The 22596-nt window shown below is 37.4% G+C and overlaps 2 protein-coding genes across 3 annotated transcripts in view; one reads left to right on the forward strand and one right to left on the reverse strand.

Moving 5' to 3' along the window:
• Positions 1–10644, reverse strand: part of LOC133531913 (dymeclin) — a 26868-nt gene extending 16224 nt beyond the window's left edge. For both annotated transcript variants that reach the window (XM_061870326.1, XM_061870327.1), the window contains exons 1-9: positions 10506–10644; positions 9061–9204; positions 7311–7457; positions 6675–6816; positions 5659–5771; positions 4662–4781; positions 2798–2940; positions 1731–1852; positions 168–255 (exon numbers count right to left, since the gene is read on the reverse strand). In XM_061870326.1, the coding sequence (XP_061726310.1) occupies positions 168–255; positions 1731–1852; positions 2798–2940; positions 4662–4781; positions 5659–5771; positions 6675–6816; positions 7311–7457; positions 9061–9200 (1015 nt within the window). In that variant the 5' untranslated portion in view covers positions 9201–9204; positions 10506–10644. The remainder of the gene's footprint in view (positions 1–167; positions 256–1730; positions 1853–2797; positions 2941–4661; positions 4782–5658; positions 5772–6674; positions 6817–7310; positions 7458–9060; positions 9205–10505) is intronic.
• A 220-nt stretch (positions 10645–10864) lies between these two features.
• Positions 10865–22015, forward strand: LOC133531910 (putative ATP-dependent RNA helicase TDRD12). Its single transcript, XM_061870323.1, has 3 exons — positions 10865–11264; positions 15535–16265; positions 16412–22015. The coding sequence occupies exons 1-3, from the start codon at positions 11005–11007 to the stop codon at positions 20791–20793; spliced, it is 5373 nt and encodes a 1790-aa protein (XP_061726307.1). The 5' UTR covers positions 10865–11004; the 3' UTR covers positions 20794–22015.
• Positions 22016–22596: the final 581 nt, after the last annotated feature.

A 22596-nucleotide genomic window follows, 5' to 3' on the forward strand; every position in this document is an offset into this window, starting at 1 on the left:
ACTTTTTTTTTTGCAACAATAAATGACTTTTTTTTTGCTACCATACGGACATAAGTACAATGAAAATGTAATTAAAGAATTTTAGGAATGACATTTATTTTCGTTATAAAGTTCGAATGTAGCGGATTCATAGTAAATAAAAGTAACCGTAAGCAAGTTTTACTAACTGGCGGTGTCCGCAGCAGACAGCAGCGCCTGTCGGTAGAGGTTCCGCGAGGCGCAGTGGTTCGCCAGCGCGAGCAGCAGCAGGCAAGCCTGAATAAACAAGTTAGGTACAGTCAGCATCAATAGTAGCGGATGAAACAACGCGCCAAAAGTATCTGACATCCAAGATAACTTTTCCAAATATGGATAAATTTCTAAAATTCACATTCAAAAGTATATCCTTTACAGTCTTAGTTGTTCTATATTTAAGACATCACTTTTTGTTAAGCTGTTACAGAATGATAGTTACTTATGAAGCGTTATTTGATCCGTTACTTTTGATGCTGACTGTACGAAGCAGTAAATAACAAAAATTACCCAAACAAAATTATAACAGCGCCATCTGGTGAGTTAAAGAAATCTTATCACCGGTGTATTATAAATTCACTGAAAACCCGTAAATAAATCTCTTGTTTTGTTTTGAAGATAAACGGGAACAATTATATTCGTGTGCAAAAAACACATTATTTCTTTCTTAGTTCTTGCTCTATATACCTAATTCAAAATGTTATGTTATTTTAACTAGTATTCCATACAAAACTTTGTTCACGGAACACTTATGGGATCACTTCGGTCTTGCAAACCGGTTAGATGCGTTTTTTTTACTTACTTCCTACTATTTAATCACATGGCGACTAGCACACACAGAGCAAGGCTCGGAAACAGGTTATTTCTAAACCGTTATCATGTACTTGGCGAAAAACCTTTTAAATTCGGTTTCACTCGAAAAACCGTTATTTTTGAACCGGTTTTTATAAGAACAGTTCTTGTCAAATTAACCGGTTTAGTAGAGCAATAAAACCATTTTCTTCGTATTTCGGTGTCTATATTTACATGGCATACCAACAGGCCGGCCGGCCGTTTCGTCATAGTACAAAGAGTGGGGAAGTAGGTTATCTTCATACAAACGCGTGCCTGCGGCGACGCATATTATATATATATATATATCTCTCTCAACTGTTTTTATTCAGACACATGGAAGGCTCTAATATGACTAGCAAAGCCAAATTTCGTTTTGAAAATGCGATCACATGGTGCGCAATAAAGCTGGCCAGCTGGGTTGTAGGTATAGGTATACGAGGGCTTCGGTCGCGTCTTACGGAGATGGCGCTTAGCATCCAGGTCTTCCAAGCGACGCTGCTCGTATTGCTCTACTTTTTTATGAACAGTTGCGCGCCATTCCGTTCTACGCATCGCAAGTTTCTCCCAGGAATCACTTGGTTTACCGTAAGTGGTCAGGTGACGCTTGAGGACGTCTTTATGGCGCAAGTACTGACCCCCTTGTTTCCTCTTTCCGCTGGATAGTTCCGAGTAGAATACCGCTTACACACCGCTCCGCTTACCGCGGCGATGCATAGATACTATGGCGCACACATACAAGCCGCGCGCGGTGCGTTGTATGAAGATAACCTACTTCCCCACTCTTTGTACTATGGTTTCGTCGCTCGTGGAATAAACCGGTTTTTAAGGTTACAACGGGCACAGAGTGATCCTACCATTCCTAACTTATCAAGTTATGTACTTACTTGGTTAGCCAAGGGATGTCTCTTCTGCAGCTCTTGCATCAGACTGTGCCTGTCTTGTGGGGGGTTGGTGTAGATGGTGGGGGCTGCGGGGCTGCTGAGCGTCAGCATGTTCCAGAACCCAGCTGTACAGGATTGGAAGTATTTATACGCTAAGATCATTGATCTACGAGTAATGCGTGAGCTAGTAAAAAAATCATTAAATTACTAATGGGTATAATATTTTAAGAGTTATCTCGATTTCTATAGCATCCCGTCATCAGAGCCTGACGTAATGGACTAACCTTAATGGCTCAGTTTCATTGGACGATAACTCGGTCGGTTTAAAGCGTGCACGATGACTTTATTCGTCAGATGAATGAATGAATGAATGACGCTTTTATTCAAAACACACATACACAACAACATTAAATAGACTTAAATCTAGGTAAATTAGACGTTACAGTGCTCGGGTGGTTCCAGAAAAGGATAACACTCAGCATGTGTCGCAGCACATCAGTAGTGTTGCGACGCTGATTTTCTGTGTACACATTGACACGTAAAATAACACAAAACAACACAGAACCGAAGCAGAATACAACAGAATGTGCAGTTGACATTGTAATTTATTTATAAGAAAACCAAGACATGTTTATTAATAAATACATACACTATACATAAACAAATATATAAAGGCTGAATCACAGAAGTCGGTACAAATACAGGTGGGTGTAGGTCGGCTAGGTGGAGGTCGTTTGTTCCTTGAGTAGGTGCGGTTTCAGTTTTGTTTTGAACACGAATAGTGAACTGGCATTTCTAATTGGTGGCGGAAGATTGTTCCAGCACCGCGTGGCTGCGTACCGGAAGCTGCCACGGAAACTAGCCGACTGTCTTGGACAGATGAGACGGGGGGCTTGCCTCACGTGTTTACGGGAGAGCGCGAGTCTTTCGTAGAGGTGCGATGGTTGTTTGGTCAGCATAAGTGGCAAGTAGCTTATTCAGGACTTTACCCCTTAAAATTGGAACTTTTTCGCTTGGTATGTCTCTAGGTCTTTGTATATCGATTGTAGAGAAAAATAAGAAATACTAACATGCCAAATTTACTAGGATACTGCCGCCCGGTACGCCCGTGCCGAACATGTGCGGCGGCGCGGCGAGCATGCTCGACAGATGATTTAGAAGGGTCTTCACTAGGAGGGGCGCCTGCATGCCGTAGCGGCCTTGGAATAGCGTTCTGTAGAGAAAAAACATTTATTTATATGGGGGCAAAATATAAGTAGAATTTGCGGGATAGAAATCTCTCGTTCAAAATATGGTGGATTGAATTGTAATCATTCATGGCCCCAAATGATTTTTTCAAAATTGAGAAAAAATGAGAAGCGAAACGACACTGTTACACTGCAAAATTTGAGCAAGGCTCCCAAGAAAACCCATTTTTTTAGGTTCAAGAAGAGAAAATAAAAATTTAAACCTATTCACTACCTAGTTTAATAAATGAACTTTAAGTACGTTATCAACTTTTGAAAAAATATTATTTATTCACACCATAATCTTGAATAAAAAACTGGATACGTGCGAGTCGGACTCGCCCACCGAGGGTTCCGTACTTTTTAGTATTTGTTGTTATAGCGGCAACAGAAATACATTATCAGTGAAAATTTCAACTCTATATTAGTCTAGCCATCACGGTTCATGAGATACAGCCTGGTGACAGACGGACGGACGGACAGCGGAGTCTTAGTAATAGAGTCCCGTTTTACCCTTTGGCTACGGAAACCTAAAAAGGAAGAATTTTACGAAATACGCTCGTCTGTAGGAGCAAAGATAATTTGAAATAGGGCACACCTCAGTAAAAAGATACAAGAAAATAAACAATTGATTAAATGTAGAGGCAGTTAACAGGCGGTCTTATCGCTAAAGAGTGATCTCTTCCAGACAACCTTTGGGTGGCGAAAATAGATTATTTATAGACGAATTATTTATAGGAAAACCTTGATTATATAAGATATAAAAGCAAGACAATTGACAACATTTTATTTTTATAAAACCTGAAATATATTACATATGATTTGGATGAATTTTGGTTCCTTAACACTGCAATATATTAAATGTTGTATTGACTTGTAAAAGAGCCCTTGAGGCCTACTTGCAGAATACATTTTTGAATTTTGACTTTTGAATTTTATAACTTATTACAAAAAATACAAAATAACAAAAACATTTGTGATTTTAAGTACAAATTATACGACACAATTGCTGAAATGCCATTTAGCACAATCGGAATAGGACAAACCTCGAAATCTCTGGAACAGTCCTGAAATTTTGTATGTATTATTAAAGAACCCTTTTTCATATCCACACCATTTGACATTTGGGGACCTCGAGGAACCGCAGCCATCTTGGAAAATGTGTACCATCCTGGAAATTCGCGTGTTACTCTACAGGGTGATTCATGAGACGTGAGCAGGTCCAAGCCCACACAATCAGTAAATGTTAATGAATCATTCACAGTCTTATTTAAGTAAAACAATTACGCTTTTTTCCGTTATCTAACTTTTTTTAAAGAACAAATTTGATTATCTACGATCATGGACACCCTACAACACTTTATTAACAAAGATAAAACTTCTTTAACCCTTATGACGGCACTTTGATTATGAAGAAAATAAAATGTCACACTTGAGTGAGATACGATTTTTCAAAAGTAACCAGACTCCGATGACATTCAATTTGTCACTTGTTATGGATACAACAAATAGGGTGACCATAACAGTGGTAAATAAAATAAAATAACAATTTTGAACAGAAAAAAAATAATTTAACGTTAATCTCACAAATACTGGTACGAAACAGTTACTAGTAACTTACTGAATACGCAGACTTGATCCTGCTCACGTCTCCTGAATCACCCTGTATATCTACGTTCTCCTACCTTTAAGTAATGTGTAAACTCACCTATAAATAAGACTAGTCTCGATCATGCGGCTTTGCCCGTGTACTCCAGCGAACATGTACACGCTCATGAGCACTAGAAGCGTGTTGATACACTCCAAATGAAGGTAGTATGTGTTGTCACTGAAAAAAACATTTTAGGAGCATTCCGTGAAAACGGTAAGTTTTTCAACTAGTATTTTTTAATAAGATCCATTATTTAAGCAATGACCAATTGTCTCTCAAAGTATTGGCGTAATTATGTGCACGAGTCGCTTACGTAACGTTTGCTTTAATGCCGAATTTCTTTATCAACTTACGTATTATAGTAATAGTTGGTTATAACGTTTTTTAACAACACACGTGGCTTTAAGATGACACTAATAATACACGATAAAATAACAAGCCAAGAGTACCAGGCTAGGAAAAAAACCGGGCAAAGTCGTCACATAGCGCCATCTAGTGGTGTTAGCGTAATAACTTCGTTGTTTCTTTTTATTTCTCTTAGTGTTATATTTTTTTAGAAATATGAAACATGATTTAATTTAATTAGTTTAGTTACAAGTCGGACTCGCGCACGAAGGGTTCCGTACCATTATTTATAAAACCGGCAAAAAAATTGTTTGTTGTATGGGAGCCCCCCTTAAATATTTATTTTATTCTGTTTTTAGTATTTGTTGTTATAGCGGCAACAGAAATACATCATCTGTGAAAATTTCAACTGTCTAGCTATCACGGTTCATGAGATACAGCCTGGTGACAGACGGACGGACGGACGGACAGTGAAGTCTCAGTAATAGGGTCCCGTTTGACCCTTTGGGTACGGAACCCTAAAAAGAGTGCAAATGTCGGTTACGTAACGGTGGAAATCGCCTTTAGTTGGTTTTGGTTATAATAAATGGTTAGGCGGATGAAAACCTTATGTAGAGGTCGTTTTCTCGGTTCCTTTTCGACAATAAGTTATTAATTATGGCAGATCTGTACAGTCTAAGTGTTCTCGTGGACTAATAAAAAGACTTACGTGACAGGAACGTCAATGATTAGGCTTATAAGCGCGTCGACTAGCATTTCCACCCGACTCTCCGCGTTCAGCATCGGCTGTTTGGGTGATGCCTGTGCCTCGTCTGTTGTTTGCTGAAAAAAAGTATTGTCGTAGATAAGGAGAAGAGATGCAATATTTTGTAGCCGACAATTTGGCAGCTAGAAGGCGTCGTACCCCAAAAAACCCGCATAACCCCTAGATTTCCTGTCATAGAACACCTTTTCAAATACAAAACAGCACCAATTTAAAAAAAAATGAAATCGATACGTTTTCTTCTTGAAATCAAATCTAGAAGCATTTTTGAAGTGAAAACTTCTTTAGCGGCGTTGTGCACTTTTTGTGATGGGGAAAAAATGTTTAACTCGCGTCAGGTGTCACGTGACCGTCGTATTGAAATTTCGTAAGACGGACACGTGACATCATGGTGACGTGCAAATTGAATGTCATCGAAGCCTGGTTACTTTTGAAAAATCGTATCTCATTCAAGTGTGACATTTTATTTTCTTCTTTATGACAGCACTTTATTTAAAGTGCTGTCATAACGGTTAACGAGGTTTTATCTTTGTTAATTGTATTGTAACTTTGTGTTGTTGGGTGTCCATGATTGTAAATACTCAAATTTTTCCTTACCAAAAAGTTAAATACCTAACAGAAAAGAAGCGTGATTGTTTTACTTAATATGATATGATGGTGAACGATTCATTACCATTTACTGATTGTGTAGGCTGTAGTCCTGCTCACGTATCATGAATTACTCTGTAGGTATATGTTATATATTAACACTAAAATTCGCATTTCAAAATATCTTCCACACTCAAACTTATTTACGTAGGTATAATAGAGCATTACCTCTTTTTAAAAAACTGCTACTCAATTTCTCCAAAATATCAAAAATGCACAACGTTAATATTAAAGTTTACACTTCTGCCGGCACTCCCGGAGTGCAAACCATTGTTTTTTTTTTTTAATTGACCAGAAACGAAAAAAACACTTACGTCGGTAACAGGCGGTCGTCGATCCTGCACTATAATATCAAGATGGCGGCAAACTTCAGATTCGGGAACCATCTCCACCAAATATTTCACCACGGCGCGGATCACGAATAGAGCGTTGAATGTCTGCCATGCCAGCATCACACTGGGAATATAACATTTTGAATTCCTAATTATTATTTTGTTCGCCATGAACAGTGAACTAACGATTCGCCAAACAGTGCAATTGAAAAAGCTAGTCTTTTAACAACAGATTTATATCGAGAGGCTTCTTAGATATCTATGTAATATCGACACTATGGATTGTCGTTACGGTAATTGTGATAATTGTTTGAGGTTGGTTTTATTGGAATTTCATTGAGGGTTCTCTTGTTATATTATTTTGGTTATGTTAAAGGACATTTCATGATTTCAGATCCTCAGATTTCAATTTTCAACATGATCAGACCAAAAATGCAGAAATTCAAGATGGCGGCCGTGTTTTAGGATTTGGATCTTTCGAATCCCTACTTATCATCGGTGTTCAGTATCACGCGTGATGCAGGGCGTCTAGGTTCCTTGTGGCACCATTGTTGGCTAGGAAGAGTTGAAGGTTCTCGGCTGTCGAATATCACACTGATGTCAACGACCTGCACTTACTTATCGCTGGTGGGTGAGGCGAGCAGTTCAGTGGCACGGGTGATGAAAACTTGCACTAGGGCGCCGAGGTTGCCCGTGTCTCCGTTGTTGGCTAGGAACTGTTGGAGGAGGTTCTCGGTGCTGGAGTCGAAGATTAGCTGCTCCTCACTGAAAATCAATACTCAAATAAAGGGTGGGCCAGAATAACCTGACCAACTTTAACCATAGATTATTAATTCTGATGCCTAATAAAGGTAAAGAAATTATATCGTGTAGCTAAATAAAGGTTAATAAATAAATATTATAGGACACTATTACACAAATTGACTAATTCCCACAGTAAGCTCAATAAGGCTTGTGTTGAGGGTACTTAGACAACGATATATATAATATATAAATACTTAAATACATAGAAAAAACCCATGACTCAGGAACAAATATCTTACCAGGATTTGAACTTCATAGGCAGTGTCACTACCCACTAGGTCAGACCGGTCGTCAACAATATTAATAATAAGGGTGCCTTTCGACCAGAGATGTGCTGTGCTTGCTATGCTATGTTTTCATACATTTGAAACGCAGCTCCAGCTGCAGCTACGTTTCAAATGTATGAAAACATAGCATAGCACAGCATAGCACATCTCTGGTCGAAAGGCACCCTAATGGTAATAATTTGACAAAATCAACAAGTCAAATAAAAAAGCCATTATAACTCATCACATGTAACACCTCTGGAGTTACTGGCGTCCATAGGCTGCGGTGACTGCTTACCATCAGGCGGGCCGTATGCTTGTTTGCCACCGTCGTGGTATAAAAAAAAAAACTTAATAAATGCCCTATGCTTGAATGCCACATTTTGTATGAAACGATACAAATTGGGTAGTAGAATAAGACGAAAGTAGAGGACCCGCGCGAAGTCGCCTTTTAATACAGACATTGTCCTCATTTTCCTTTCTGTATGTTAACACTATTTAAAATATTTTACACAATTTATTGTATATCAACAGCTGTGCCCTATGTGATTTTTTTTCGAGTTTTTAATTATTATAAGGGTTCAGTACATTAAAAATTGTATGACCGAGACAGCGGGCTTCATTTTATGTTATAAGTATGTAACTTTACTTTTGAGTGGCATTCGGTTCTTATCTGTCTGATTTAATTTCTTGTCTTTTAATTATTTATTATTTAGTTTAATTATTTAATATAAAATAATTAATTCAAGTCTTGGAGACCTTTTAGTTTTACATCTCTAAGAATAATTTAATGATTGTTTTTTTTTTTTTATCTCTGACACTTAGAGACTTTTACATCTCTAAAGAATTTTAGTATTCATTGGTTGTATTATTTTTTATCATAGTTTTTTGTGTAATTCGACATTAAGAGACTGTATACATCTCTAATAAATATCTAATGTTTCATTGTTTCCATATTTGTAATTGTATTTTTTTATTTTTATTGTTTGTAAAAAAATTGACATGTAAAAGTGCCCCCATGGCCTATTTGCTGAATAAATGTTTGGTGTTTATGAAATCTGTTCTTTTGCTCCTAATTTTAACAATAATAAAAAAAAGTCAAAGTAGGGCATAGCTAGGGCTAATATACATCAAATTATGTAAAAATATTTTTCATAATGTCAATATCCAGAGAGGAAAATGGGAACTACTTTTTATGGAGAAGCAGCCGTCCCCTTTCCTTTTAAGCAATCAAACTGTATATTCGTTTTCCTTTTGATTAAGCTGTGTGGAATATCATGGTAAACAAAGAGACTTACACACTGCTAGGTGGAGTAATGTTGAAAGACAACATCTGGTTCCAGAATGGGTCATTCGGGCTGATGATGTCCGGGGACACAAAGCGTTCCAAAAGCTCATTGTTGGACAGCTCCCCATAGCGGCTGATTGCCACCCCCATCTTTCTGAAATTACCACATGCTCTTTACATTATAAATGTTGTTGCTGTCAGCTTCAGCAACCCTTCTGCGCTGCAGTTCAACCCATTATATATGAAATAAAAATTAAAAAGTTCAATGAGGCAAAAAAGCCATACATCAAAAAAGTTTACAGTGGTCCCCAAACTAGGCCGAGCCTATATCTTGGGGACCATATATTCCTGAAATAATTCGGTTAAGTCTAGAAGGCTCTCCGCTATGAGTATTTTGGCGAAAGTGGCGAGAAAATTGTGATTACTTGAACACTGAACATTTGTGAAGGTTTTTTGGACTACTAATTGTAAACTATAATAAATGTTACTTCTTTTAATCATTTTTGATTTGTTATCTCATACTTATCTGGTTTATCTATTATTCTAAAACAATAATCTTGTTAAATAATCACTCACATTTCACAGAATGGTGTGATTACTCTAAGGTTATATAGTGAGATATCTGTGCCATCATCCACACAGTTAACTGACAATTTGTAAACCTTATTGCAAATAAATAAAGTTAATTAATGGAAATAACTTTTTGTTTAAAGAATTAAATCAGATATAATGTAGATAGACATATAAATGCACATTTCATGGGTGATAACAATAAAATCAGCACACTATTCTGCCCCTTATCATGCTGCCATAAAAAAAAAAACAGTTAAAATATCATGGAGCAATTACATTGACATAAAATCACTTCATCAAACGGATGACATCATAAGGGAGGATGAAAGATAAAACATTACAAACCATGTCACAAAGCAGACCTATATATTGCACTATTCAAGTACTTTGAGGTTATAAAGTGATTAACAAAATAAAATATAATTAACTGGTATTGAGTGATTAAATTATTTACAAAATAAAATAGATGAAAAAAGTGATTTTCCATTTTCTTTGCTATTTATTTCAATAGTTTAACAAGTAAAATGTTTTTTATACAAAAAAACACTGGTACGAATCATAGGCCGACAATGTTGTTAACCGTAAATAATCAAGCAACGACTTGTGTACGACTGAACAGTAAATAGCCACAAAAACTTAACAATTACTCTGTCTGTACAGTTGGGGCCACCTAACCCATAATCAAATCATTCTTAGTTTTATTGAATTTCTATTAATATTTAGTAGGGGAGAGGAGGAGAGGTTATAAAGAACATAGATTCTGTCGGCATTTGTAGGAGGATTAATTGAATTCTACGACGGAAGCTGAAAACATAAATACAAACATACAAAACAATGGAATTGTATGTCAAATACGACACTTGTAGATCCATTATTACTAACCTTAGTAACAGGTAAAGTCTGAGACAAATTTATTGAAAGCAAAAGTGCAATTTTTTCTTTTATTTCGAGTTTTTCACAAAAGTTTCATCAATTATTTTCCTTGGCCACGAATTCACTGCCGACTTGTCAAAATGTGACACTGACGTTTAAATGGATGCGTTCATGCGTTGATGATACCCCGATTGTTTCATACATTTGATACTTGATTGATAGACTTTGGACCGCCTTACGCTCCTAATTTATGGACTTTAACATAAGAAGAACACTATAACAAATACGTTTAAAATAAGCAAAATCAGAATTATTAAATTACTTTAAAAAAAACCGGTGCACTTACACATAGTTTTTGCGTGATTTGAAACGTATCTATTTTTCTTTGAAAACGAGAATCGCGAACATCACTAACTGCTTTGCTCTGCAGATTGCTTTTTTATTGCCGATAGTTTGCAAATAAATGTTTATGTAAACCCATATTATCCGCAGGCTCATCTCCACAACCATGGAGCCTGATTGCTATCTTGTGGAAGTCATCCACTATCTAAATCCCCATTTAATTTGGGTTCGCAACCCGTCGACCGACACCATGGAGCAAATTGGTGTTTACGGTGTCGTTCCTCTGGACAAGGAACTTAAGCTGGATACTCAAGAGATAGAGACGAAGCGCAGCAACACCTGGATGCAGGCGGCGACCTATGTTATGATGAAAGTTTTCATGGAAGCTACGGCAGTGTGGTTTCAGCCAATTTATATACATCGAAGGTAACTTTTTAACTTTACGTTTTGCCTGTTTGATACTTAGTAACGATAGGAATGATCGGTTCGGACTATATATATATATATATTTTTTTTTCATGTAAGACATTTATAGAACGTATTAACTTGTTTCAAGTTTCTTATGAGATTTAATCAATCAATTTATTTATTACAGACAACGTAATGGTCCACATAATTGTTAGTTTTGAACTTATGAAAAACTTAACCTACATGTTAGTCTCCTAATGCTAATAATAAATTAATATAAGTGATTTGGTCCTCTGGCTCATTTTACACATAAGAGGACTTTCAAACTTATTGGCTATCATGCTTAAAATGCTGTTGCCACTCCCGCGCACCCTGTCAAGCAGCGAGGCTGGTTACTTGCGCCAAACAGCATCACAGCCGTCTGTTCGCACCTCTGCAAACATGTGAGACGCGCTGCAGAACCGCAGTAGTCTCAACAGTATCATATTGTAATGCATGTATAGGGCATTGTAAGCACGTTGAGTATATCCAACTCATATAGCATGTTCGTTTGAACTGACAATGCCCTGCGCTCCTTCTTCATATCTACATCATCCTCCAGGTCATCAGTCAACAAATGACCCAAGTACCTAAACTGTGTCACTCTTTCTAAGGGAGCACCACTAAGTATAACTGGTGGAAAAAGAAAGGACATTTATTTTCCACCCTGAACACACACAACACATGTAGCTAGTTTTATTCACATTGTAAGACAAACCATGCGATGCCGCATACTACTCACAGACAGCAATAAGTTGATGCAATGCACTGACTGAGGGGGCCAGCAGCGCCATGTCATCTGCGTAACTCAGGTTATTGACACAGACTCCATCAACAAAGCAGCCGACATGAGTGCTACTGAGCTCCTCAATCAGTGCATTCATGTACAATATCTAATCCATAAAGCAAGCATAAATTGGCGTATCCCAGTCAGTGTAATATCTGACAGTGTGCTTTGAACTAAGAATAGCAGCTTCTTTAGACAGGCCAGGTACAAAGCCGAACTGAACATTGTGGAGCTTAATGTGCTTTTTTAAATGTGAGTTGAGCACACTGTCCTTGTGTACCTTTGCTACTATCGTGGCCAAGGACGACGACGCATCTCCCGTCTTGCACTCGATAATAGGTACCACCAGAGTTTTGATAATGTCCTGGGGCAGGTATGAGTGAATTAGACAGACGTTGTAGAACATAGGAAACACGCGTGGTAAGTGAATGCCGGCATAACGCAGGTGCTCGATAGAAAGACCATCATGGCCTGGTGATTTGCCCCTCGTCATTCTTCTTACCGCAAACTTGACATATTTAACGAGAATCAAAGTTGTTGGCGGCTTACCGATCTCCTCCATATCGAGCTGCCTGCACGGCGGTCCCAATGGCGACTGAACTTTAAAATGATTCTGAAACATTTCCGCGATATCTTTCGGGAGTGCCAGGCTTAGCATACAACTTATTTGTACACTTCCAAAAGTTTTAAAAGTCCGACCTAGCGTAGTATGTTGCAATCAAATCCATTTTTATTTGCTCTTCGTGGTTTTGACACCACTTAAGTTTGCCCTTAAAAATTTTACGCGCCTCGCCATGTTATTATAAACTGGGCCACTACTTGGTTTACCGTGATACACCCAAGTATCAAAGTGCAACCTAGCACTGGCGTGAGCGTCGCTTACATGTCTGTTCCAACCGATTACCGGCTTTTTACGATTTATACATTTCGCCACCACCATGTACGACCGACTTGCAGCAGTTGCAGCCCGACATCTCTATGACAGTCCTATGCGTATAATCATTACAGTGGTGACCGCAACATTGCACAAAATCTGAAGGAAAATCAATATACCTTAAACCATCATCACATAATTTGTGATAAGTACTGATATGGTCCGCATTTTTTTCGCCCCACCTAATTTCATTAGGGATAACGGATGCCAGTACTGCTTTATTCTGAGTTATATTAAAATTACATTTAACAACTACTGGGTAGTGGTCAGACCAGTAGATATCTTATTTGACTTATGTATCAACAATACATTGTTGCACCACTCGTCACTACACAATGGTCCAACCACCGTTTACACCCATGAACCTCGCTAATGAATGTAAACGTGTTATAGAAGATAAGCCTAATCCTGGTCTACACAAAAAATACATAGCTCGTTAAAAAATCTAGCATGTGGATGCACATTAAAGTCTCCAAGTATAAAGGCTAAATAGATATCATTTTCCTCAATTAAAGCGTTGACTAAGCTAAGACAATCAGTTAATTCCGTTATGTTCTCCGCGCAATGTATAGGCATATATACTCTGAACACTAACACTGCCCGGGCACGTATAGTCATACGCACTGCCGCTATACGCGGATTAGCACACGGAATCACAGAAACGCACTAAAACACTGATTTACGCCAGAGGATCGAAACTCCGCCGAACAGTCACAACGGCCTATAGTCACAATAAATATGTTATCATTATGATAATGTCAAGTCATGCAGAAAAAGAATAAAAAAAAGATCCAATATAATTTATCTAGAGAAAAATTTTCCCCTAATTTATCATTTTCTTATTCACTGCTATTATATTGCACACAGCTGTATGTCGTATGTAGTTCGTGTACTAGTTTTCGTTGCTACTGTTGATGTAGCTAGAAATTGTAATACAAATAAGTTTTTTGGCAAAAAAAATTAATTTTTGGTACAAGCTTTTGTCGCCGACTGAACTTTCCTGCAACAAATATTCTTCTTCCTCCTGCCCTTATCCCACGTTATGTGGGGTCGGCACAACATGTTCTTCTCTTCCATTCTCTATTTCGTCACCTCAGCACTCGCTCCTTTCTTTCTCATATCCTCTTTCACACAATCCATCCATCGTTTTTTGGGTCTACCATCCGCCCTTCGTCCATCAACATTCATTCCTAACATTCTTTTTCCTATATGGCATTCATCCCTCCTCATTAAATGCCCATACCACGCTAACCTACCACTCCTTATCTTCTCCGCTACCGGTGCTAGTTTCAAACTTCCCCTTATATACTCATTCTTAATCCGATCCTTTCTCGTCACTCCACACATTCATCTCAACATTCTCATTTCCGCTGCGTGCACTCTTCTTTCATCCGTTACTTTCGTCGCCCAGCATTCTGATCCATACATTACAACAGGTCTCACGATCGTCCTGTAGATTTTCCCCTTAAGTTTAAGGGGCATTCGTGGATCGCAAGTTGTTCCAGAGACCTGTCGCCATTTCATCCATCCCGCATTTAAATACTCATCAAGACAATTCTAAAAACCCCCAATACAATTAGGTTGCGTTGTTTTATCACAAAGTTCCCATGGCCGCTCGATGGTACCATAATATTGCATTGTCACCCAACTTACAAATATGCAAATTTTCAGCTCAATCGGAAATTGAGAAGTGGGTCAAATTTAGCTTCCAAGATTTGACACTAACCAAATAGCATACATACTAACAGGCAAGTTAAATAAAATCTTGTAAAAACTAGACTGCGAATTACGTACAAATCTTTTATTCTTTTTTAACTATTTTCTTTGTATAACAATTTTTTGCATCGGAAACTAGTACTCGTACTGGACATGTTTTTTTTATTTACTTTCAAAATGAGAGCATAACTCGATTGTGTTGTGTGGTCCCTATACGGTAACTGAGTGCCGGCGAGTCGAACGATACCGTACACAACCAGCCTAAAATGTGTTCTCGATATGCGTAACAAAGACACCTACACTGGTTTTTTGAGCCTTAGACTAGCCCGCGCTCGGGTGCCAATTAGAATTATACGACCCTTTTTTTGCAGGTAGTGGCACGCGCCGTTTTAGTTAACAATGGACAAAAGATAAGCCGTTGAGGGCCAGCTACAAATCTAAAAACTATACTTCCCTGGCGTTCCGTTCCGTTTCCTTCCATTTCCCTCTAAGATTTCATTATGCAGGGCGCGGAAATATTTCTATCTAGTATCCATAAGTATCGCTGGAGAGACCAGGTTGAGAAAAAAAGTACTTAGATCTTTTTCGTTATTTTCTCTTCTTTTGTGTAGTGTCACTTCAGGTGGCCGGATGGATTTACTTCATATTGCAAGTTTAATTGTATTCTGATGTAATCTTGCAACGTTCAAGCCCTGTCTTGATCTATCAGTCTAGCAAAGTTAGAAGTGACCCTGTGTACGAAGCAGGTGGTCCTGGGTTCGTATCACATGCTAAATAATGGAAATTTACAACCAGAACCCTTTATTTTTCAGAACCTCAATCTTTGACACCAATATACACAAATATGGCGAGCTTTTAATAGAGAAAAATGACGGTCACAAAAGAAAATTCTCCGGCTATCTCAGAAAATCCGAAACTGCTCTATATGATGATGCTGCTTTCCATCAACAATTAAGTTCGGGGCTCATTAAAACAAAACTATCTAAAACAGAAACAGATGAAGTGATGAAATTTATCACAAGTAAATTAAAAGATTATGAATCTGTTGTCTCATTTAAGAAACAAACTGAAGTATACCAAGTCGCTAAAAATATAGAAGCACTAACTACAGAAAACTTGAACAAGCATAACAGCAGACTGAATAAAAACATGACTAACAAAGACATTTTGAATGTCCTAGACAGGAAGTTTAAAGATTTACAACTGTGTAAAGATCTTGATGATGAACCTCAAGGTAGAGCCACTAAAAAGCCCAAAACATCTAAAAATAACTCTTCTTCACGTCTTGACAAACTTAAGAGACTAAGTGGTAAAAATAATGTCGCTAAATATGACGACTTTAATGATGTAAAACCTGAAAATATTAGAGCTTATGATGACTATAATGAATCTAAAGGTAGTTATGGTCAGAACAGTGATGGTTATCAGATGAATGTAGCTGAGCCAAGAATGGCAGTATTACTGGATGACGGATCTGTCACAAAAGAAGATGAGAGCAGCGAGAGTTTCCAGCCCACAAGGAATATCAAAAATAAGAAATACAGTAAGTTACTTTTCTTTATTAGTTTGTAAAATACTCATAAATGCACTTGGGGCAAAATAATTGACAGATATGGAGGATCCTAAATGAATAAACTCTGTTATTACCTAATTTTCTACTAGATTTTTAACCTATCATTCCTCTTTCAGAATCTCCAAAAAATAAACCACTTGAATATGATGTGAAAACACACATGCGAATAGCATACAGCCCGCCCGGCGTCGACAAGTCCAAACTTCCCCTCAAAATTGTACCCATCCAACAAGAAAGTGCTACTGAAACATATAAGGTTGACAAAGAAGATGACACTAATGTAATAAAGCCCAAAGATTACACTAATGTGATGAAGCCCAAAGATGACATGTATGGTGAGGTCGACTCTGGTGTTAACATCACTATCACAAATAAAGATGTTTTGAAAAAATACAATAATTTAAATGAGAGCAATCGTGAAGGTACAGGAAAACAAAACAATAATTTTGCCAAATACAATAATATTGGCAAAGGCGAACTTAAAGTTGTAACAGAACAGAATAATGAAGAAAAAACCAAGTCTGATGTTTCCTCAAGTGATGGTAGTGCTTTAACTTCCAAGCTCCTTCAAAAGAGGCTTAGTATGGTAAAAATGAAGAAAAATAGTAGTTCATCATCAAATACTACTAGCAGTACGGAAAAGGTAAAAAAGAATGAAGGCAGTGCATCAAACACTAACATAACAAGCAAGGACTCTGATGACGATGAAGTGAATGAACTCATTGAACAATATACCGCAAATCTTAAAGCTAATGCTGAAATTGCCGAAAAAAAAGATGATAAGATTGTTGATTTAGTTGCCAAGAAAAATAATGTCAACCCATTTCAAAATTTAGACCCAAATCTATCTGTATTTGTAAGTAAATTAGTTAAACCTGTACTCATGGTGCATACTAAAAACAATTCTCGTATTGAGCCTGTGGTTGCTTTAAGTGACATACCGTTTAATGCTCATGTGCATAATATGCTTAGAAATATGAATATTGATCAAGCTATGACCATGCAATCTGTGTCTTGGATGAGTGTTCTCAGAGGGTTCAGTACCTTCCTCATTGGACCACAAGCGTGTGGAAAAACCATGGGATATTTACCATCAATTTGCCGACTTATATCGGATTTTGATAATGATATTGTGAATAGTGTCGGGCCTACTTGTATAATAGTGGCTGCCACTGCTCAATCCGTCTCTGATATTGAGTATAAGTGTAGGATGCTTCTTGGGTCTAAAGAAACAATTTTCTCCTGCTATGCTGGCATGGACTTGTTGAAAATAACCACATCTTTACTAAACGGGTGCAATCTTTTCATTTGCACGCCCTGCGTTTTAGTCAGATTGCTTCTACAAACCGATTTTGGTTTAGATCTGCGTCGCTTGACCACTTTCGTACTTGACGATTGCGAGAGGCTTGGAGAGGTCTACAAAACTGAAATAAAAATAGCTTTATCCAAAATTAAGCACATGCTGAAAGCAAGAGTCAACAAAGAAGTGAAAATCCAGTACATTTTGGCCTCAAGAGTGTGGTGTGATTTTATGGAACCTCTGGCCAAAAAAGCACCAAACACAGTAGTTTGCATTGGTGCCTTCCAAGAATGTGTGCTTTATTCCAAAGCCAACACTACCGTTGACTTTGTCAAGCCTGAAAACAAGGTTACAAAAGTGCTTGAGTTTGTGCAAAAAATGGACAAAAAAAAGAAGACCGTTGTAGTCTGTCGAACAGACGATGAAGTTATTGAACTTGAAAAGATTTTAAAAGAAAAGCATGCAGTGGTGTATGCTTGCAATAATGAAATGACTGTTGAAGATCTGAGGAATTTCAATATAACATGGGACCAGTATGCCGACCCTACAATTGGTCCTATTCTCGTGTGTTGCGATGGGAATTTGAGCCATATGAATATCACTGATGCCCACAACCTGGTTCATTATTCCATGCCAGAACTGTTCTCTAGGTTCTGCAAACGTTTCTCAGTGCTAAATGATAATTATCCTTCTATATTTAAATACGAAAATGAAAGCGTGGCTATAAGGATAATTCTAGAAGAAAGTAACACAGAACAACTTCCGAAAATCTGTAATTTCATTAAACGATGCACTAAAGAATTCCCTCAAGATTTGGATGTCATCTGCAAGGAAATTTTGAACAGAAAGGACATGGCTAAAGCTGCTAATCTCGTGCCTATCTGTGGAAATCTCCTGGCTTTGGGAGATTGCCCTGACTTCCTGTATTGTAGAGAAAGACATACAAGTTCGGAAATTCACGATGAACCCAAAGAATGGATGCCAACTGATGGTGTAATCACGTTTAGGATTTTGCACTACCAGACTGCAGTCACATATTCTGTTCGTTTACTATCAAACATAAAGAAAGGAGGCACCAAAAAGTACCCACAAACCTACAGTACGCTCTCCTTCAAGATGGGGACATATTTTAGCCAGGAGAGTAATAAGAAACTTCTCGGCGTTCCAAAGATCGGTGATGTATGCGCAGTGGCAATAAATCAAGACTTCTACGTAAGATGTCAAGTTGTCGATATAATCAATAAATATAGAAACGGTCTACCAAACCATGTATTAATAAAACTCATTGATGAAGAAAAACTGGAAACCACGCGTGATATTTACTTGTACCATCTACCAAAAGAATTTAGGGATGTTGAAACTTACGTAGCTCAGGTAAGCTTAGCAGGTGTCCTTCCAAAAGACAAGGATATAACGTTCTCGGAACTGGCTAAAAACCATATCAAGAAAGGCTTGGAAAACAATGACACATTGTACATGAGAGGCAAGGTTGTCCTGACAATCGGGAACCGGATATTCGTCGACAACATTGACGTGTGTCAAGACTTAACGTCCATGAACGAGGTCGTGGTCAAAAACAACTTCAAGGAAATGTTGTCAGCGCATTCTGAAGCGTTCCCTGATCATATAAAGAAATTAAAGAGCCGTCTTTTTGATGAAGACGTGGCTACGGAAAACACAGATTTTGAACAAGTCGAAGAGGTAAAGCCAGTAAAAGAACCGCCTAAAGTACAATGGGCGCATTTAAACCGTGAAGACCTATCGTTGGTTTATTTTACATCAGCAGTAGACCCGAGCACCTTTTTCGTCCGATTGGTCAAATTTAAAGACACCATGGAATCACTTTGTAAAGATATCAAAAAGTACACAGAAGGTAATCTGGAGCCACTGAAAGAGGTGAAAGAAAAAGACGTAGTTTTGGCTAAATTTCCGGACAATAAATGCTACGAGCGAGCTAGAGTTGACTGTGTAGAAGGCAATAAAGCAAAATGCTTTTTCGTTGATTATGGAGACTGGAGAGAAGTGCATTTAAAGGATTTGATGGAAATCCCTGATAAATTTGTGCTGCGCTTACCTTTCCAAGCGATTGAATGCAGACTTCTGGGTGTCAAACCCGTGGGAGACGTGTGGTCGGACTTTAGCACCAACTGGCTTTGCGACCGATGCGACGTCGAGGAAGACCAAGACTTAAAGGGTCTTTATGTTAAATACTACTCAACTGACAAGGCAAAGTTTACCGGCGGGAACAAATATGTAGTAGCATTAATAGACACTAACAATGAAACTGACATTGTATATAACGAACAGATGATCAACCTTAATTTAGCTGCTCCAGATGAAGATGAAATTGAGATACTCAATGACAATTTCAAAATACCCGAAGAGAAAGGTGATGAATCTAATGATGAAGAAGATTGGACGAGTGATGCATATGATACATCAGCTAGGCGTGCTAATCAGCCTATCAGATCAGTGCCATTAATAGAAGACAGTGACACAGATAGTGATAGGTGGAGTGTCAACATGCCTGATGACATAGTTAGTACTTTTAAACCTGATGCAAAATCCCTAGAAATGCCTAAAATAAAATCAGACACATCTTCAATAGCTAGTTCCAACAAAGTTGACAATGATTCAATTACAAGTGAATTTGAAGTTGTGAAAAAGTTACAAATCAAAGAATTAGATTCAGACGATCTATCTACTTCAGAGAGCGCAAGTATAACTGAGAAACCAGAAGTAATCAAAGAAGCAAATGAAGGTAGAAAACCGAAATTACTGTGGAGACAAAATAAGACAACAGTAACAGTAAAAATAATGCTAGTAGGGGCTGAAAATTATGAATTAAAAATACAAGAGAGGGAATTAAATTTCTCAGCAGACATATATGACACAATTTACAATTTCAAGATAAATCTATATGGGATAGTTGATAAAAATAAATCTACACATGCGTATAAAGGACAGTATATACTTGTTAAACTTTTCAAGGTTATGCATAAAACCTGGTTGACTTTGACCAAGGAAACTTCTTTAGCTAAATGGATTGTCTACGATCACGATTCTATCGACACATCTTCCGAAGAGGAGGATGCATTAGACGACTCTATTGCCAAAGTTATAAAAAACAATTATCGCGAAGACGATTCGGATAGCGATTCGTTTTGTGATGATGTGACTTTGAACTATCCTAGTTAGACGTTAGGTATAAATGTAATGTATTCTTAATTAAAATTTTAATATTACTTTGTTTTAAACAACAACCTTATGTCTTTGTAAGAAGCTTTACCAATCATCTGTTAAGAGGGGCTTAAATCCAGGAAAATTAGTATTAAACAAAAGATATGGCCCGCCGCGCAAAATTTGCGGCGGAAGATGGCGATTTCGCGGGTTTTAAAGTTTTACCTAAATAACTCTGAAAATATGCTTCTGTTCCTAATGCTAGTCAAATCCCTCGGCTATGTCACTAGCATTTTACACTAAAATTATACTGCACTAAATTATATAGCATGCAGGGTAACGATATTGGACGTGTTTTCGTGATTTTTTTTATCGCACTACGTTAACTTTTTAAGGTCTTGCTTAAAGTCTGCCCTCCTAAATATATTCTAGTTTTCGAGTGATTTTATTCATGTCATTTGCCATTGATTAAAACGTAAAAATTCAATATAAAAACTATAATTTTGCGCCCCCTCTTAACTATATATGTATGATTTTTCATAGATCTGATACCCAAAGATTGTCTGGAAGAGTTTTTTTCTTTTAGCCATAAGCGATAAGGTAAAATGTCGTTTGTTATTTTGCTAAGAAATTAATGTTTTTTATTGTTTTAGTTTTATATTTTATGGGACGGTTCCACCGTCATCGTTAAAGCGTTTGCTAATAAATTTTATTGTATGGAAGTTTTAACCGTTCATTGCTGCGTGATGGACTAATGGTGATGTTCAGAGATGTGACTTATTTGAAAAACTTGTATTTAAGATGCTAAATACCTATTTTGTATTTAAATATCTTTTGACGAAAACTATTTAGTATTCTATTTAAAATAGTCTTTACGGCCTATTTTCAAAATACAAAATACTACAATCTCTTCTGACATTACAATCCTTGCAACTCTCTTATTCTTTTAACATTGAATCTTTTTAGTCACGCCGCACATGATCATAAGCTTAGCGAGCTGGTTAAAAATGTGGAATCTTGAGCGTTTTCTTCCGTGGTGAAACACAGACATGACGTTTTCACCAACCAACGAGGGACATATTCGATGATATACGGGCTGTAAAACATTGCAAACCTAAAATAGTACATTACGATACAAGTGCGAAAAATAGGAAATTCGAGACGAGTGGCGATAAATTAAAACACGACCGAAGGGAGTGTTTTAAATCGACACGAGTTGCGAATTACCTATTCGCACATGTATCGTACAGCGTTTTACAGTACATATGGCCCTTTAAATGTTCGACACATTAACGTAATATGCTAATTTTCGTACTAGTGCGGTAAAGTAGCACCATATGTACTGTAATAAGCTTTTAAAAAATGACTGTCAAATACCATCACTTAAAAGTCCATTCAACCGGTGGGAAAACAACTCTAAATTTGCACTCTTAGAGGACTGATTGACACACTGTTTTTAAAGAATAAAGAGAGCCTTTCCAACCCGGAATTCCGAGTAATAATACATCTTAATTCAGTCTAGGTATTCACTATTCACAGTACCTCTTATCGTAAAGTATTTGTATTTTGAAAATACATATTTGGTATTTAGTATTTTAAATACAAGTTTAAAAATTATTTCATTGAAATAGTGTATCAAGGAAGTATTCGTATTTAAATACTTTTATAAATTTGATGATGATGTTGATCAGTCCGGTGCAACTGGCCCTAGAAGTGCCATCTGGCAGATATTGTTGTCTGAAACCAGTCTAATAGTACATTGTGATACAAGTGTGCTAAGTTGGTCATTACACACAAGCGAGCGCGCAATAAGAAAGCCGA

The sequence above is a fragment of the Cydia pomonella genome, chromosome 26 (genome assembly GCF_033807575.1).
Source record: "Cydia pomonella isolate Wapato2018A chromosome 26, ilCydPomo1, whole genome shotgun sequence".
NCBI classification, from domain to species: Eukaryota; Metazoa; Arthropoda; class Insecta; order Lepidoptera; family Tortricidae; genus Cydia; species Cydia pomonella.

Bases quoted from the DNA above. Each gene is read 5' to 3' on its own strand.
- LOC133531910 (XM_061870323.1), top strand. From the start codon at position 11,005: ATGGAGCCTGATTGCTATCTTGTGGAAGTCATCCACTATCTAAATCCC. The intron at 11,265-15,534 runs GTAACTTTTTAA...TTTATTTTTCAG, and splicing joins CCAATTTATATACATCGAAG to AACCTCAATCTTTGACACCA. The intron at 16,266-16,411 runs GTAAGTTACTTT...TTCCTCTTTCAG, and splicing joins TATCAAAAATAAGAAATACA to AATCTCCAAAAAATAAACCA.